The sequence below is a fragment of the Borostomias antarcticus genome, assembly GCF_949987555.1.
Source record: "Borostomias antarcticus genome assembly, chromosome: 13".
Lineage (NCBI taxonomy): Eukaryota > Metazoa > Chordata > Actinopteri > Stomiiformes > Stomiidae > Borostomias > Borostomias antarcticus.
In genome coordinates this window covers 4,548,340-4,565,759 of record NC_140246.1, presented here as the reverse complement: position 1 = coordinate 4,565,759, position 17,420 = coordinate 4,548,340, and the positions used below count along the sequence as shown (strand labels likewise).

Sequence of the window (17,420 nt, the reverse complement as noted above, 5' to 3'; positions counted from 1 at the left end):
CCGCCATGGACAACCGATCACCGCACCCTGCCTCTCTGGTTGCCGTGGAAAAGCGGTGTAAACAGGGGCTTCTCTAAACCCACGCGGGGGGTAGATTTTGACATTTGAGGCGTGTTCCTGGAAGTATGCAGGTTATTATTGTATCTTTGTTCCCGGAGGGGTTGGGATTCACAGCTGTGTCCTCTCATCTGGAATTCTAAACCGGCGTTTTCTTTATTGATACAGTACTTTTCCACCGCATCGTACCGGGTCAACTTGACTCAACTTGACAATACTCGCTTTTTTTGTTTTGTTTTTTTATCTTGGTTTTCCACTGCAGATAGTACCTTCCTAAATGTAGCTGGTCGTCATAGCACCATAGCTGGTCGTCATAGCAACATCTTCAATGCCACACACAGTGCCAATCGAGAGAGTTGATGCTAAAATGGATCGTCCAGAGGGAGGGGGGGTGGGAACTCCGCTACACGTCATCAAATACTCACAGTGGAATCGTTTTGCGGCCAGGAGGCGCGCAAACCGTGAGCATTGAGCAATTCCCCTGCTCCCCGCGAGCCTCCAGGCGAGCGTGCCCACTCAGCGAATGGAAAAAAAAAAGTAGACTGCTATAGCAGCTTGGCTATTTAAAAATGGCAGGTTCGGTTTGTGCCATGGATATCCTGTGTTGATATCCTGTATATGAGTGAGTGACAGTTCCCTCCGGCCAGTCGGTGGCCTGCAGTGTTTTCACGTGACCTCAGCTGGCTCGGGACCTCGAAGGAGGCGATCTGAAAAAAAGTAGCAATTGGACTTGACTCAACTCGCCTTTTGCACAATGGGAACCCCCCCCCGCCCAAAAAAATAAATAAAAAGAAAATAGTCAAGTTGTGCCTTTTTTCTGCTGCATGTGGAAAAGAGCCATCTGATGATGTAAGCCCCAATCCCCCAGCCAATGCATCATGTCATCAGCCAATACATCATATTATCAGCCAATGCATCATGGAGTTCTCAGCCAATCCTCTCTCTTAAAGAGGCTGGGCGATGCTGTTGCCGTGTCTGCCGGCAGAATAGATAGAGAGGCGGTCATGAACAGGTAATTACCTTTGTCGGCGGTTGTGGTTCCGTGTGGTGTTTGTGTGTGTGTGTGTTTGTGTGTGTGTGTGTGTGTGTAGCTTCATCACAGAGGCGAAGGAGAGAAGTGTTATCCTTGCCTCCATGTTTGTGCAGTGAAAGTCTCCCCGAACACACACACACACACACACGTCTTGCTGGAGATAATTAGAGCGGACATGTCGTAATAGTGTCAGAGGACGCACCCCCCCCCCCACACCCTCCCTCTGGCGGCGCGCAAATTACCGAACTCGGTGTGAGAAAGCTCCGGCATACGGGTTTCAAAATGCGAATCTGCTCTGCGTGGGACGGGACTGAGACGTCGCCGTAGCCCGACTGCCGTGAAGCACCGTACAGCTCCGTAGATGAACCGTTTAATGAAAAGAAACTCGAGACAGGCTCGGGGAGGAGGGGGGGGGGGGGTGAAAAGATGAGCTCATCTCTCTGAGCTCCCCTGGATGGCGGGGGTTGGGGGGGGGGTTGGGGGGAGGCGTGCCGTCTCCGGGGAGACTAGTCGTCTGTGGCAAGGAGAAGAGAGCTACTCCAGGGTATCAGTCCCCCAGAGATCACCTGAGGCTGGATGATGGGTCTCACGGGCCTCTCTGCCGGGGGAACGTGGGAACCGGCCACGGTTCTCGCAGCTCTAGACGGAGAGACAGCGTCTCCGAGGGAAACGGCTACTCCTCTGACGGGCGTCCGCCGGCGGAGACGACCTTCGACCTGCTCAGCCTCGGGCCGCGGCGAGGCGCCAAATGGAAGCTGCGGCTGTAGGATCCCGGTCACTACATTAGCGCTACATTGTTGAACATCTACCTAGCAGTTCTTCTAGGAGTCATTTGAGACGTCCTTGGTCTACGGAGCTCTTGTGACTGAGAGAGTTGAACAGCTTCTAAAAACGATTAGTTTAGGAGCTTTTTGGTGAAGAAGGTAGGATGTCTCTGACAAGTACGTAGGATGTCCCAGAGATGAAGTCAAAAGGAACATTGTATATTGTAAATGTGCAAGGAACCGAACAAAGACTATGGGCTTTGCACAAAAGAAGCTTGGCATGCCATTGTCTTTTGAGAGCAAAGACGTGGTTATTCAATGAGTGACTACAGAAATACCCACCAATGTTGAATGCTCTATCCAGCAAATTCTATGAGGAAATTTTTGAACAAAGACGTCATCTTTCCACCTCTGTGTTCTTTTCATTGTGTTCCAAGAAGACACCCACTCAGAGCTAACGATCCAGAAGTAAATGTCACTAACAAATTTAAATCTCTCCCTCTCTCCCTCCCTCCCTCTCTCTTCCTCTCCCCCCTCACCCTCTCTCTCTCCTCCTCCCTCCCCCTCTCCCCCCCCCCTCTCTCTCTCTCTCTCCCCCCCTCTCCTTCCCCCCTCCTTTCTCTCTCCCTCTTTCTCTCTCTTCCTCCCTCCCTCTCCCTCTCTCTCCCCCCTCTCTCTCCCTCCCCCCTCTCTGCAGGTTCCATTGCACGGTGTTCCTATATCAAGTACCACTACTCCTCAGCCACCATACCCAAGAACCTGTCCTACAACATCACCAGGACCATCCGGCAGGATGAGTGGCACTCCTTGCGTAAGTCAGATAGTTTGACCTTCTGTCAACAGGACATACGCTGCCGTTGCTGCTGGGTCCGTGTATGAGTGGAGGACATGAATGTTTATTTGTACTCTCTGAAGCCAGGTTTTACTAGCCTGGCTTCGCCAGACCCAATTTGCAGAAAATGCGAGGGGGTCTGGAGCTGCCGAGTTTATTTTAGATTTTCCAAGGGGCGTTATCAACGGTCGCAGACCAAAATGCCTCTCGACGCAATTGGCCTATAACCAATCAGAGCAACGAAACGTGGGTTAGTTGTATAATTGTATGAAATAGGTACAGTCGTTGTATCAAACCCGCCCCATATCAGATAAACGGTTGTGATTGGCGAGGTTAACATCTGCCTGGTGGAACTCCGTCTGAATGGGCGTGGCCAGACTGATCTGCAGAGAGAAACAGAATGTGAGTTCACATGATCAGGATGGTGACGCCAGGCTAGGGTTGTACACCTGTTTATTGGGCATATTACGCACTTTTTTCAGTTAAAAAGAACACCATCATCATATTCATCTGTAAATCTTTCTACTTTTACACGTGTGATGATATACCGATTACATTTCCAGTTTCCTGTACAACTGTGTGAATGACATTTATAGACAGAGCTTTACAACAGAATCCTTGAGTAAAATACTGACTCGGCTGCTGCAAGTCTCATATTTTACAAGCTCCATTTCTGTAATCGTATTTCATTGATCTCCCACTCCTGAGCGAACTGTACCTTCTTACTCCAAACCAGAAACACCACAATCAAAGAGAAATCTGATTTGTCTCATTCTGCCTTCGGGGTCCTGTTCATGTTGGATCTGATTTGCTGCTCATTCCTAGCGGAGAGCTCAGCCTACTGAACCTTTTCATTTACCATGTTCACCCAATTTGGCTCCATGAACACAACAGCGTGGAGCTTTTCTTTTCTTCCCAGGACGATGCACTGATCCAAACCCAGCAGCACTTACAGAATCCAGATGTCAATACTACTACTACTACTACTACTACTACTACTACTACTACTACTACTACTACTAATACTAATAATAATCATCATCATAATAATAATCAATCATAATCATACTACTTTATTTGTATAGCATCTTTAATACAAAGAAATGCAGCTCAAAGTGCTTTACAACAGAGAATGTACGTGCACGTACGTGCTTGCATAAAAATAGACATAAAATGAACAAAAAGCAGGAAAGATAAGATGACATGAAACACAATAAAATATAAGATAAAGATAAGAAATCAAGTAAAATACAACAATTGAATAAAACATGAAGGGAGAGTCATGTCTGCCGGGTGACAGTGAGATAAGAGATAAGACCCCTGCAAACCCCCGACCCCAGGACCCTACTCGCCCTCTGCTCCTCCCTCTCCTCCTTCTACTCGTTCTCTGCTCCTCCCTCTACTCGCCCTCTGCTCCTCCCTCTCCTCCTTCTACTCGCTCTCTGCTCCTCCCTCTCCTCCTTCTACTCGCCCTCTGCTCCTCCCTCTCCTCCTTCTACTCGCTCTCTGCTCCTCCCTCTCCTCCCTCTCCTCGCTCTCTGCTCCTCCCTCTCCTCCTCCTACTCGCCCTCTGCTCCTCCCTCTCCTCCTTCTACTCGCTCTCTGCTCCTCCCTCTCCTCCTTCTACTCACTCTCTGCTCCTCCCTCTCCTCCTTCTACTCACTCTCTGCTCCTCCCTCTCCTCCTTCTACTCGCTCTCTGCTCCTCCCTCTCCTCCTTCTACTCGCCCTCTGCTCCTCCCTCTCCTCCTTCTACTCGCTCTCTGCTCCTCCCTCTCCTCCCTCTCCTCGCTCTCTGCTCCTCCCTCTCCTCCTCCTACTCGCCCTCTGCTCCTCCCTCTCCTCCTTCTACTCGCTCTCTGCTCCTCCCTCTCCTCCTTCTACTCACTCTCTGCTCCTCCCTCTCCTCCTTCTACTCACTCTCTGCTCCTCCCTCTCCTCCTTCTACTCGCTCTCTGCTCCTCCCTCTCCTCCTTCTACTCGCTCTCTGCTCCTCCCTCTCCTCCTTCTACTCGCTCTCTGCTCCTCCCTCTCCTCCTCTCTCCTGCTGTCACTACAAGGAGTGGCTCTCACTCCTAATTCCTCGGAGAGAGTTACATAAGAAGCCGCAGATGTAGCACAAACATGTTTTCTGCTATCAGGAACATTCCTGTGAATTTGTACACGGCACCTGGGTCTGTGTTTGGGATAAATCAGTGAATCGCACGCTCGCTGGTTCAGTGCCATTACCTCAGGCCCGCTCGCTCGCTAAGAATGTACACCCCCAAGAGATCCCCGTACTGGAATAATCCCCCGCGGACTGTGCCCTCTCCTCCAGCCTACCGGACAACAGCCGGCGGGGCGATTGGGCCAAACGAGAGCCGTTTGAAGGGAATCGATTCCGGCGCCTCGGAATCGACGCACGCGCCGCGAACGCGGAGACCGGCTTGCGTTTTGAGTGTCCCGTTTTGATCTCGTGACCCCCGTAGAGGCCAGAGCTCCCCCACCCCCCCCCCCCCCCGATACGCACAGGCCCCCGCTCCACGCGCCTGCCGGGAAAGGTCATCTCTCCCGTTGCGTCGTCGTGCTCGGATGTTTAATGACTCTATTACCGGCCGCGCACACGTCCCCCCCTCCCGTCACTGATAACCGCCTCCCTCTGCTGATGGATGCCCTGTCATTCCAGGCGGGTCGTAAAAACACACCAAAAAATAAAAATAGCTAAAAAGGGCAAATAAAGGATGTCTCTCTCCTCTATGAGCATCTCCAGTTGCTGGCGGATCGATGCAGGGGCCACGGAGCCCCAGACTGAATCAAAACTCTGACCTGGTAATGAGAGGCTGCAGCCGGCCCTCCACCAGGAAGGCCCTGAGGGAGGCTGGACCTGTGATGAGCTCTGGACCCCCACAACACATGCACGCACGCACGCACGCCCACACACGCACACCACACACACACACACACACGCACTGACCTCGATAGGCAACACCGAGTCAGTGTTTAATTAATTAACGAGAGGGTCCATTATGTGGATCGTTTGGGCAGATCATAGAGTGTGTGTGTGTGTGTGTGCGAATATGTGTATGCGTGTACGTGTGTGTGTGTGTGTGTGTGTGTGTGGTGTCATTAAGCCTCACAGAACCTCATCCTCGCATCAACCCACCCGCGGATCCAGTCCAATTGACACCCTGGACTGGACTTTCATGAAGTGCGTGAAATTGAGCTCAGGCAGGCCTGACAGTCTCTCCCCCACCATACATACAGGGTCGGGTGAGGGGGGGGGGGGCGAGGAGGGCAGGGGAAGGGGGAAGCGACGTCGTCGGTCTTTGAACGATAAACACGATACTCATTTGTTGCTGTCAGTCAAAAGAGGCCGGAGAGCACCAATGGCGGCGAAGCGGTCGGGGCCGAAAACACTTTTCCCATTACGTCTGAACATCAGAGCAACTGTTGAGTGTATGTACACACACACATACACACACACTCACACTCACACACCTCCTCGTCCTGTCACACTGGGAATGTGCCCATACTTCAACTTCTACTTTAGTGCTTGTTGTTCTCTTAAGGGTGGTGGTGGTGGTGGTGGTGGTGGTGGGGTAACAGTAGCCTGACACTGCAATTCCCATTTTCCTTTCACTTCATTATCCAGTCTGAACACGCTCCCGTCGCAGACGTTTTCCAAGATGGCCGTCGCTGAAGGAGTCCTCTGCGATTAGTTCATCCCCCCCTAGCCAGTCACGATGCGCAGTTGGAATTCCATCCGAGAAATCAGTCTGGACGAAAACCTCTCCAGAGTCTGAATCTGCATTTCGAAAATTAAAGTGGGCTGGAGCCAGGCTTGTGGAGTGGGGGGTGGGGGGGGGGTGAAAGGATGGAGGGACCTTGGCTTCTTAAGGGCTGAAGTTGAATTTAGGGATTTCGCAACATCAAAAGGAGGCATGAATTCTGAGCCGGGCAAAGTCGCCATTGAACATGACAGCGCATAATCCGCGCTAGCAGCCAAAAGGTTCCAGCCCGCCCTGATTGTTCCGGGACCGCCCCGCCCTCTGGCTACACGTCGCTCCGACTGTCGTCCGCAGATTAAGCACCGGGAGAGGGCCTGTAACGTGGGAGACGTGTACTCTACCTGCCGCACGGCAGGGATTTGCCTCGTTTAAAAAGCATCGATTTAAAAGCTATTCGGCGGCTTAGTAGGATCGTTGCTTTCAACCTGCAAAAACCTCATCGCCATGCAGGGATTCATTCTCTTCCTCTTCACACACACCAAACACACGCGCACGCACACACACACTCGACGCACACACACACTCGACGCACACACACACACACACACACACACACACACACACACACACACACACACACACACACACACACACTATTCGATCTGGAGAGCGTGGCTACCGCTACTGGCCTGTCAAGAACGCTCTCACCCAAACCATCTGGGCGTCTTTGATCGCGAGGCGCTGCGTCATCGCTTGTCAGCAGCTTCCTCTTGAGGACCGTTTAGGGAATGTGCACCTCCCGAGCGCGTCGTCACGGCAGGCAGACGCACACAGCTGGGGGCGACGGCGTGACGGGAGCTGCTGCTGGTGGCGGTGGTGGAGGTGGTGGTGGGGGGTGGGAGTGTGTGTCACTTCCATCTCTCATTCCCGGGCATTCCTCCCAGTCCCGCGTGACCCCCCCCCCTCTCGTGAAACGCAATACAAGGACTGGAGTGTCATCAGTGCTGAGATCCCACCGTTGTATTGTTCCAAGGCAGGAAACAGTATAAGAAAACAGAATAATTCCATACTAGGTTCAGATTTTGCAATCTTGCATGAATGATTAGGTCCATACTGATTAGGGTATTCAGAAATAGTCCTCAACACATTCAACACACCAGGACTGATATTTGCACTGTTGCTATGCTAAGAGAGCGAGAGAGAGAGAGAGAGAGAGAGAGAGAGAGAGAGAGAGAGAGAGAGAGAGAGAGCTCTCTCAGTGGTCGCTAGGCAGTTTAGCATCTGGATCTATCTGCCTCGCCTCCAGACAGAACAACCTAGACATCAACAGCACTGCACAGCACACCTTAGAACAACCTAGACATCAACAGCACTGCACAGCACACCTTAGAACAACCTAGACATCAACAGCACTGCACAGCACACCTTAGAACAACCTAGACATCAACACACTGTCCACACCTTAGAACAACCTAGACATCAACACACTGTCCACACCTTAGAACAACCTAGACATCAACAGCACTGCCCACACCTTAGAACAACCTAGACATCAACACACTGTCCACACCTTAGAACAACCTAGACATCAACACACTGTCCACACCTTAGAACAACCTACACACTGTCCTCTTAGAACAACCTAGACATCAACACACTGTCCACTTAGAACAACCTGGACATCAACAGCGCTGTCCACTTAGAACAACCTGGACATCAACACACTGTCCACTTAGAACAACCTAGACATCAACACACTGTCCACTTAGAACAATCTGGACGTCAACAGCGCTGTCCACGCCTGAGAAGTCACATCTGTAGCCTCCCCTTACAAGGAGCGCGCAACAACCGTCTTCATGACAATCCCTTTGACAATCCTTCTCAAACTGACCGCCTCCACCCTCTTTCTCTCTCTGTCTCTCTCTCTCTGTCATGTCAAACATGTGAATATCCATAACTAAAATATATCATATGGGCCTACATAATATAGATAGGGCATATCAAGACCCACAAGTAGCCTACTCATGCATTTAACTAAACTGTACAATTTAATCATCTGCTCTCAGCACATCCCATCCCTTTCATGTACAGTAGGCTATATATTTTGCCTTTTGTATTAAAAGTCCATATACCATCTTGTTTTCTATTGTTATTTTGTATTGTCTGTTTCACCTTGCTTAAGCTTAGTGTGCACGTTATAAGAGCCAGCGGAGAAACATCTCACCGCTCATTTTACTGGTATGTTGCATGTGACGAATAAAACGTTGAATTTGCACATGAACTTGAACATCAATCATGTCAATTGGCAACCTCTCAACTTTTTGCGCTGTCTGTGGATTCTGTGTGCACATGACCCTCTAGTAAGGAGCTGGCGGGGCGTTTATGTATGCAAATTCAGGTGTACGAGAACTCGCATTCAACTTAAGAAGCTGAGAACACTTTGGAGGTTTAAGAATACATTTCCACGCGTTCATGAATCCGGCGGGGATCTTTCTTAGGGTTGGTCTTACGAAGTTCGTAAGAAGACACTTAAGAAAATGTTCAGGAATGAGGTCCAATGTTATTAGCATCACATTAAGTTGTTTTACATACAGGTTTCCCCCCCGAGCTACGGCTGCTGTTAGATCTCCGATACAGTTTTAACCGATGAAACCTTCCACTCCCGCTTAAATATTAATATCCTCTCCTCTCTCCTTCTGTCCGGCACCTTAAAGGGACAGAGAGGAAGAGGAGGTGTCAGGGAGCGGGCCAGAGGATGACAGAGGGCAAGGCATCCCATGATGCAGTGAGGCCTTCGGTGGCCCTCGAATGGGATCGCCGTTACCTCATGCAACGTTATATTGAAGCGAAGGCCGAGAAGGACTCGGGGTTCATTAATATTGCACGTGTGACCTTGTCAGCTACATTGTGCAAAGTTAACCCAGAGGATAACTAGCCTGGCAGCCGACGCGCACACGTGGCGTTTGAAAGTTTAACGAACGCCACATTAACGCACGCGTTGCCGTATATTGTTCTACCTACTTCCAACGACACAAAACTGAACACACGTGTGGTTTGCTTTCGCTACTTGCAACAATAACTGCCATGGCGGGTACGAAGAAAACACATTGAGCTGATTGATCGAGCAACACAAAGCTATTATCCTGGCATGTCTACAGAGAAGCACAGTGTGTCCTACCTGCTCTCCATCTAGCATGCGCCTCTCGCGGTCGGAAAAGTGGGAATAAATTATCATGGGAGCGTCTCTAGGGTGCGGACTGGATGTGCGCGCTTTTTAAACATCTCCTCCTCACTGTCCTCACCAATGCTAGCAGCAATGGCAGTTGGGTTTGGGGCTGTCTAAACCAGTGAACTTCACACATTTAGCGGCATTCTACAGCTTTTCCTCTCCTCCTTGGTGCTGTTTCTGATAAGCTCTCTGAGTTTTTGAATGCCCAGAGCATGTTTTCCTTCTGCCTGACAATGGTAAAGACTTATGCTAAACTGTCGGTAATCATGGCGATTGCACGCCAGCGCACACACACACACACACACACACACACACACACACACACACACACACACACACACACACACACACACACACACACACAACGCATGCAGACACACACACACACTGCTACACTACACCACTAGCCTATGGCTCAACCTACTCTACCCAAGGCCTAATGTAGTGGAACAGTATAGCCCGTTATGAGCCCGTACTCTAGTAGGCCGTGGGAGGGTAAACCTACCTGTCTCCTGCCGTGTGGTCAGCTAACCCTGGCTAGGGGACCGTGGTTGGAGGCGCTTACTGGAGGACCGCGGTTGGAGGCGCTCACTGGAGGACCGCGGTTGGAGGCGCTCACTGGAGGACCGCTGTGCTGAGGCCTGGCCAGTCCCTGCAGGAATCCGACCGAGGCGTGGGTCCTCGTAGGCGTCTGGGCCAGCTCTCTCTCTCTCTGTCTCAGGTCTGTTCAGGTTAAAAACAGGTGCACAATAGTTCAATAAGGGTGGGGGAAATTCTATAGAGAATCATCTGCGTCCAGAGGTCTCTAGTTGCTTTCGTCTGCGTTCACCGCGATGTGGCCTCAAGCTCTTCTCTGGAGCGTCTCCAGCTGGACTCAATGATCTCTAGATGAGCTCCTAGCCACGCCCACTTCATACATTGTGTGACCTAGCTCCTCCCCGAAATCACTTCACAGATACCTACCTACCTACCTACCTACCTACCTACCTATCTACCTACCTACCTACCTACCTACCTACCTACCTACCTACCTATCTATCTACCTACCTACCTACCTACCTACCTACCTACCTATCTACCTACCTACCTACCTACCTACCTATCTACCTACCTACCTACCTACCTAACTAACTAACTAACTAACTAACTAACTAACTAACTAACTAACTCATACACAATATCACTGTGTCCTAACTATCCTATCTAACTAACCTAAAATAAAATACGGTATCATAACACACACACACACATACACTCAACACACAGACTCAACGCACACACACATACCAGTACAGTACACACACGCACTTGTAGAAAAACATGTGACAGATGAAGGGGCAGCAGACCTCGCACACAGATTAAATCCCTCTAGTTTGTGAATGATTGATGGGAAGTACAATCAAGCATAATTAACGTGCGGGGGGGTTGGGGGGTTGGGGCAGAAAGCACACATAGCTGGCGGTCTCAGATCGATGCACCTCATTGCACATATGCATTCCAGCCACTCCAGATGTGCTGGAACCAGCTGGGCCGCGCCCGCCAGGGGGCTGGTGATTCATCACCGGTCAGGACAGCTCGGACGGCGCCGGGCGGCGGTCACTCCGGTCCGGAGGGAGGTGTAGCCGGGGACGAGCAGAGAGCCGATATAGACGAAAAGGTCCGTGGGGGGAGGGGTTGCGGCACCAGTGCGTGTGGTTCTGTACGTTTAAAAACACCGGCGGGTTACGGAAACGGGGGCGGGGCTACTGTACGTTTCAATAAAAGAGTCGAGAAAGCCGACCCACAACTTTAGTAGAGAGGAAGAACTGCACGCCGCTGTCATCACTTGCAATACATCAGTTTAATATGTACAACGCTTCAGTCGTATGACCTTTATCAGGTTGTCTTTCATCAGGTCATACGACCGAAACGTTGGACCTATTAAGTTGATTTATTGCAAATAAAGAAGTCAGTGTGCATTACTTTCACTCTAGTACAGTACGTTTCAAATGCTGGGGTACGGTAAGTTTCGAACACCAGAGTACGGTACTGGTGCATAGGGAGCTAGGTTCTGATAGGGAGACTGCCAAGGAAAGTGTGTGTGTGGGTGTGTGTGTTTGGGGGGGGTTATGCGTGTGTGTGGGTGTGCATGCGTGGGTGTGCATATGCGTGTGTGTGTGGGTGGGTGGGTGTGTACGTATATGTGTGCGTGCGTGTGTGTATATGTGCGCGTGCGTATGTGTGTGTGTGTGTGTGTACTGTAATCTCTTTTCTGCCGATACTACACAGGAGAAAACATACCTTTGGCTGGAGGTCAGGGAGAGCCCTATATACACGGATTGATTTCCCCCGCCATCGGCAGAATACCATTTGCATTTACCCCCCCCCCCACGCCTGCTCTCCTTCCTCCGTTTAATTTGTCCTCTTCAGCAGGTTTCCAGCCCTCCCTCCCTTCAACCAATGCTTCTCCTTCGCTACTTCCTCTCCTTTTTTTACCTCCTTCCCTCTATGCTCTCTCCCCCTCCTGGCGCGGCCGGAGACTGAGTGATGGACAGGGGTCATCTCTGACTGACGGCCCCCCCCCCCCTAATCCTCCCGGCCCGGGCTGCGGCCGCCATCCATCCCCGCCCACGTTCTTCACCGCAAATAAATAGTTTAATGAGGGGGCTTATCGTTGTCAGGCCGGGCTTTGAGGCGCTGATAGGAGCCTAATCACCCCTCCTTGTTTCTGAAGTGATGGCGCCATCACTGTGCCGCAGGGGGGGGGGGGGGGGGGGGGGGGGGCGTTGGGGGGGTTTGATTAGATTCCACTACAGACATGCGCCCATTCATGCACCCATTCAGATTCAGATCCATAGTACATGGAAAATTATTGGGTTTTGGCTCCTCAACCTCGTACCAACAACATAAATAACACAAGATGATGACAATAAAGACAGTGATAATTCATTAATTAATAATTACCGGACCTCTAGGGGTCTTTATTTGCCACGCGGTGAGGCACATGAGTGAGAGGCGACGCAGCACACGCACACGACACACACACACACACACACACACATGTTCAGCAGTCGCTGGCAGCGGGCCGGTTGTGTCCACTGTCCAAGAGTCTGGCGGCCTGGTGGAATAAACTGTGTCTGCGCCTGCAGATCCGGGCCTTGAGGCTGTGGTACCGTTTGCTGTGATCGGGGGGTGGCCGGGGTCTTTGGTGATCCTGCGGGTTTAACTGGAGCTCCGACCGTCGTACAGCTCCTGGATGGAGAGAAGCTCATACCGTAGGTGCTGACGTGCTGGGCTGACCACACTAGCCCTCTGAGGAGGGCGGAGCCATTCCCGTGCCACGCTGTGACGTTCCCAGTGAGGATGCTCTCAGTCATGCCCCTGTAGGAGGCCCGTAGGATCCTGGACCCCAAGCCAAACTGCCTCGTCCCCAGCTCAGGTCCTCAGTGATGTGGACACTCAAGCTGCTGACCCTCTCCACAGTGGACCTAGTGATGGTGACGGGGTCCAGCCGCTCTCCTCTCCTTCCTGGAGTCCACCATCAGCTCCCTGGTCTTATTGATCTTGAGAGAGAGGCTACTCTCCTGACCTGTGGCTGGAAACGTGACCACAACCAGGTCACAGGTCACGTGCTCAGGCGCTGCTGGCTATTCGCACGGTCAGATGTAGTTCTGATAAGCCCCTCGGATAACATTCACTGGAACAGACTTGATCCCTGAGGCCAAATGTCACCCGAAATCTGAACCCTTGTCCAAACTCATCCTCTCTTAGAAAATGATAGTTAAAGCCAACTAAATGTGCCGTGGTGTGTTGTTTTAACTGTGCAACTCTCTCAAACCTCTAAGGAGACCCAGGTTTCAAAAAGTTTAAAAGGGTAGAATGTCTAGTTTGATGACAGTAAACTTTTAAGGACTATAAGCTTTGTTGAGTCTGTGGTCAGGGGGAGAGCGATGGATGAAACGGCTGTGAAAGAGTCCATAGCGAGCGCCCGGTCGGCTATTAATATTCATGGCAAACCCTGATCGTAAAATAAATAAATAAACTTTGGACGGCTTAAGCCTTCAATTCGCAATCACTCTCCCACCCAGACAGTTTCTGACCGCCGGTGGGTGGAGGAGTGTGTGTGTGTGTGTGGGGGGGGGGGGGCGTTTGAGTCCTTCACCCAGTTTACCCCCACGAGTGTGTCATCAGAGAACCGCCTGCGGACACGAGCAGCTCCGCAAAGCCTCGCCCGGGGCTACCCAGCCGCCTCCCTCGCCCTCCTCCGCTAGAAACAGCCGCTCGAGCGGAGGATGAGTCGGAGGGGAGGGGGGGGGCTGGTGGACTCGGACGAGAGGTGAGCCCAGAGCTCTGTTGCCACTAGCGACCACATCGTCAGAAGCGCGCCGCCGCTGTGTCTGGAGCCTCCCGGCTTCATTTAGCGCTCCAGTGGGAGGAACTTAATGACTTTTGTTTAATAGCTCCGTCTGTACATATGCAGAAAGGCTGAGGAAATGAGGCTTTTCAGAACTGAAGGAAAAATCTTTCTCTTTTTGAGTTGAGTTTTTGAGTTTCATTACTTGAAGACAAGACAGTATTGAGATGCTGAATAATGCACAGCTCCCTTTTCCTGCTGTTCTACGTTAGGGGTCGTCTCCTGCAGGTTTACAGTACATACTGTACATCCCCTGATGAAAGCTATTGACGCGGACACGCGTTGGGTCAGCCATGTGGCCGAGCCACAAGAATAAAGGCTTTTTAAACTCGACTACACTGGAGACTGAGTGCCTGAGTGCATTTTTCAGTAGGTTTATTTTTTAGCCTCCTCTCTTGCTGACATGGACACACTCTCTGTTTCTAAAACACTTTGAGCCAAGTAGCGTTCTTTTTTTTCTCTCCCTCTCTCTACAATTACATGATTTACTTTCATCTTGAAGGTAACAACTGCCCCATTAAAATTCACCGACTACTGCGGTTGAAGCGAGCGGTCCCCAGTGATACCGGCGCTGTTGGCATTCTGCTGCTGGCTTTGCATAGGCAAGCACAGCACTTGGTGCTCCCCTCAAAGCATAATCAATACATGACCTTTTACTTCAGCTGGACAGCTATGGATTTTACGCTAGCCGCATCAGTGATACAATTTATGAAATTGAATCTTGACGTATTAGTAGAACGACAACGATATGACCAAGTGTTTACCGAATGATTTGCACGTATCAATTTTTAACTTGAATTCATGTCGATCCGGCGCAAGGTGAAATGAAATGAATGAGAGTGACTGAATCACTTACCATGTCAAAGAGGGTACAGTATGATTAATTCAGTAATGGGAGCAAGAATAATATGTAAAATAATTGATGGCGACAACAGCAGTGGGGGAGTGGGAAAAGAATTTGAGATTTGAATTATAAGAAAACGTAATTCCCTGGAATCCTTCTGATATCTTTGGCAGTGCATTTAGAGCACGATGGGTTTGTTAATCCACTCTTCCTTGCTCTATATTCGTCCCTGTGGATAATCCCTCCTCTCTGCATGTGCGCGCTCTGCCCCCCCAGCCACTGGGAAACAGGCCGCCTGCATCTCGTCTTTCCCCTGCCCCTGTTCAAAATGGACGACGGAAGGCCCACGCCACATCCTCTCTCTCTCACACACACACACACACACACACACACACACGGAGTCAAGTGTATGACACACTAGTCCCCCCGGAATCCAATCGGGGAAAGCTGTTTTTCCTCGGGAGGATTTGTGTGCTGAAGCCACGCTCGCTCGTTGCGATAACCTCGCCGGCTCGGAGATAATTCTCTTTTTGTTCAGGCGCCCGGTCTGAGTGGTGCAAGCTAGGGCCGCCTTAGCGGGAACTGCCAGAGCTCTCTGAAGTGTGATGGTGCAGAACGTCGTTTTTCATTAATTGGCTTGAAGAAGTTATCTTCCCCTGCTCAGTGACCCTGATAATCATTTACCTCTGCGCGCTTCAATGCCGGCTATCTACATTCACATTTGCCTACTCTATATTAACCCACATGCATATCTCATAGAATGATTAACCTATGCATACTGTACTTGTTAGCCAGTGAATGAGGGGGGATGGGGGGGCCTAGTTCCAGAGGGTAGAATGGCTACGGGGAACATTAATGTAATGGGGTCAGTTTATAATGAGAGTAAATCAGTCGGACATCGCCTCCATTTCCTCGGAGGTTAGGTCACTCTAACCGAGCGTCAACGCTATAGGGGTGTCGATTTTGGGCTTCAGTCGGGGGTCGGGAGGGTGTGGATGGTGTTTCACCCCATCACCAAATGTTTTGTGCATTTCTGAGAGAACAGAGAGTGGTGTTCTGGGAAGTGTAGCTTTGGGTGTCGATTTCGATTTAGCCATGAGGTCACACAGGCCCTCCCATCTCCAACGTCCTACTCTACAGAGAGAGAGAGGGAGAGAGAGAGAGGGTGAGAGAGGGAGAGAGAGAGAGAGAGAGAAGGGGAGAGAGGGAGAGAGAAGTGGAGAGAGAGGGATGAGAGAGAGAGAGGGAGAGAGAGAGAGAAGGGGAGAGAGAGAGGGAGAGAGAAGGGGAGAGAGAGGGATGAGAGAGAGAGAGGGAGAGAGAGAGGGATGAGAGAGAAAGCGAGAGAAGCAGGCAGCTGTGTTTCTCTCCGATGGATTGGACTCTAAAACAGAGCAGATTGTGTGCGCTTTTTTGTGTGCGCGTGTGCATGTGCGTCTACACGTGTGCATGCGTGTGTGTTATTGTGTGTGTGTGCGTGCGTGTGCATGCGTGTGTGTTTTTGTGCGTGTGCATGTGTGTATACATGAGTGCATGTGTGTGTGTGCATGTGTGTGTGTGTGTGTGTGTGTGTGTGTGTGTGTGTGTATCCGGAGTAACCTCCTGGCAGCAGAGCTGTGTTGGGCGCTTGGCGTGCGGCCATGCTTGGCTTGGCTCAGAATCTTTACCTGACAGGCTGCTGTGAGGCCAGGATGAGTACAGTACATGTATAAACAAGAACATCATTACCAAGTCCATAGAGCAGAATAATGAACACGTCCAGAATACAGAACTCAACATTTCACATCCCTGCTACTCTGCTAAAACCAGTATTTGCTATAGAAATGTTTTCGACCGTTTGCATAATTATATCAGTGCCTATCAAGGGTTTTGTTGGTCATTACTTTTTCCAGTTTCCACTTATTTACAGTCTATTAATTCTACTTCGCCGCGCGTGAAGCGGCGTTGGTACTTAATCAGAGATGTCACACACTCAGACAAAACCCCTCCGCAGAATTATGAATGCGTCTGTTGACATGAGTCACGTTCAAATGAAAGAAGCTGACGCAGTCAGCGAAACACATTTCGTCCCGTTTCCACTGCTCAGGCTGATAAACATAATAATCCACAATCATTAGCTGCCGGCCTACTTATTGATTCAGAACTACTTATTGATTCAGAACAGACTGGACGTCTTGCAGAAGCGGATGGGCAGATAAGCCATTTTGTGCAGCGCTTGAAAGCTAAAGGCTAACACGTCCGTACAGAGCTGACTGTCGCTGGAGCATAGCCTGCCTCCCTCACCCAACCCCTCCCCCCCCCCCAGGGTAGCGTGAAACAGGGTGGCGTGAGACAGGGTAGCGTGAGACAGGGTGGCGTGAGACAGGGTGGTGTGAGACAGGGTGGCGAGAGACAGGGTGGCGAGAGACAGGGTAGCGTGAGACAGGGTGGCGTGAGACAGGGTAGCGTGAGACAGGGTGGCGTGAGACAGGGTGGCGTGAGACAGGATAGCGTGAGACAGGGTGGCGTGAGACAGGGTAGCGTGAGACAGGGTGGCGCGAGACAGAGTGGCGTGAGACAGGG

The 17,420-nt window shown here is 50.8% G+C and overlaps 1 protein-coding gene across 1 annotated transcript in view; it reads left to right on the top strand.

Moving 5' to 3' along the window:
- tmem178bb (transmembrane protein 178Bb) overlaps positions 1 to 17,420 on the top strand; it is a gene marked incomplete at both ends in the record, with an annotated part of 86,670 nt that overhangs the window by 37,869 nt on the left and 31,381 nt on the right. The window contains one exon of the mRNA XM_084447628.1: positions 2,552 to 2,665. Coding sequence (XP_084303754.1) covers positions 2,552 to 2,665 — 114 coding nt within the window. The remainder of the gene's footprint in view (positions 1 to 2,551; positions 2,666 to 17,420) is intronic.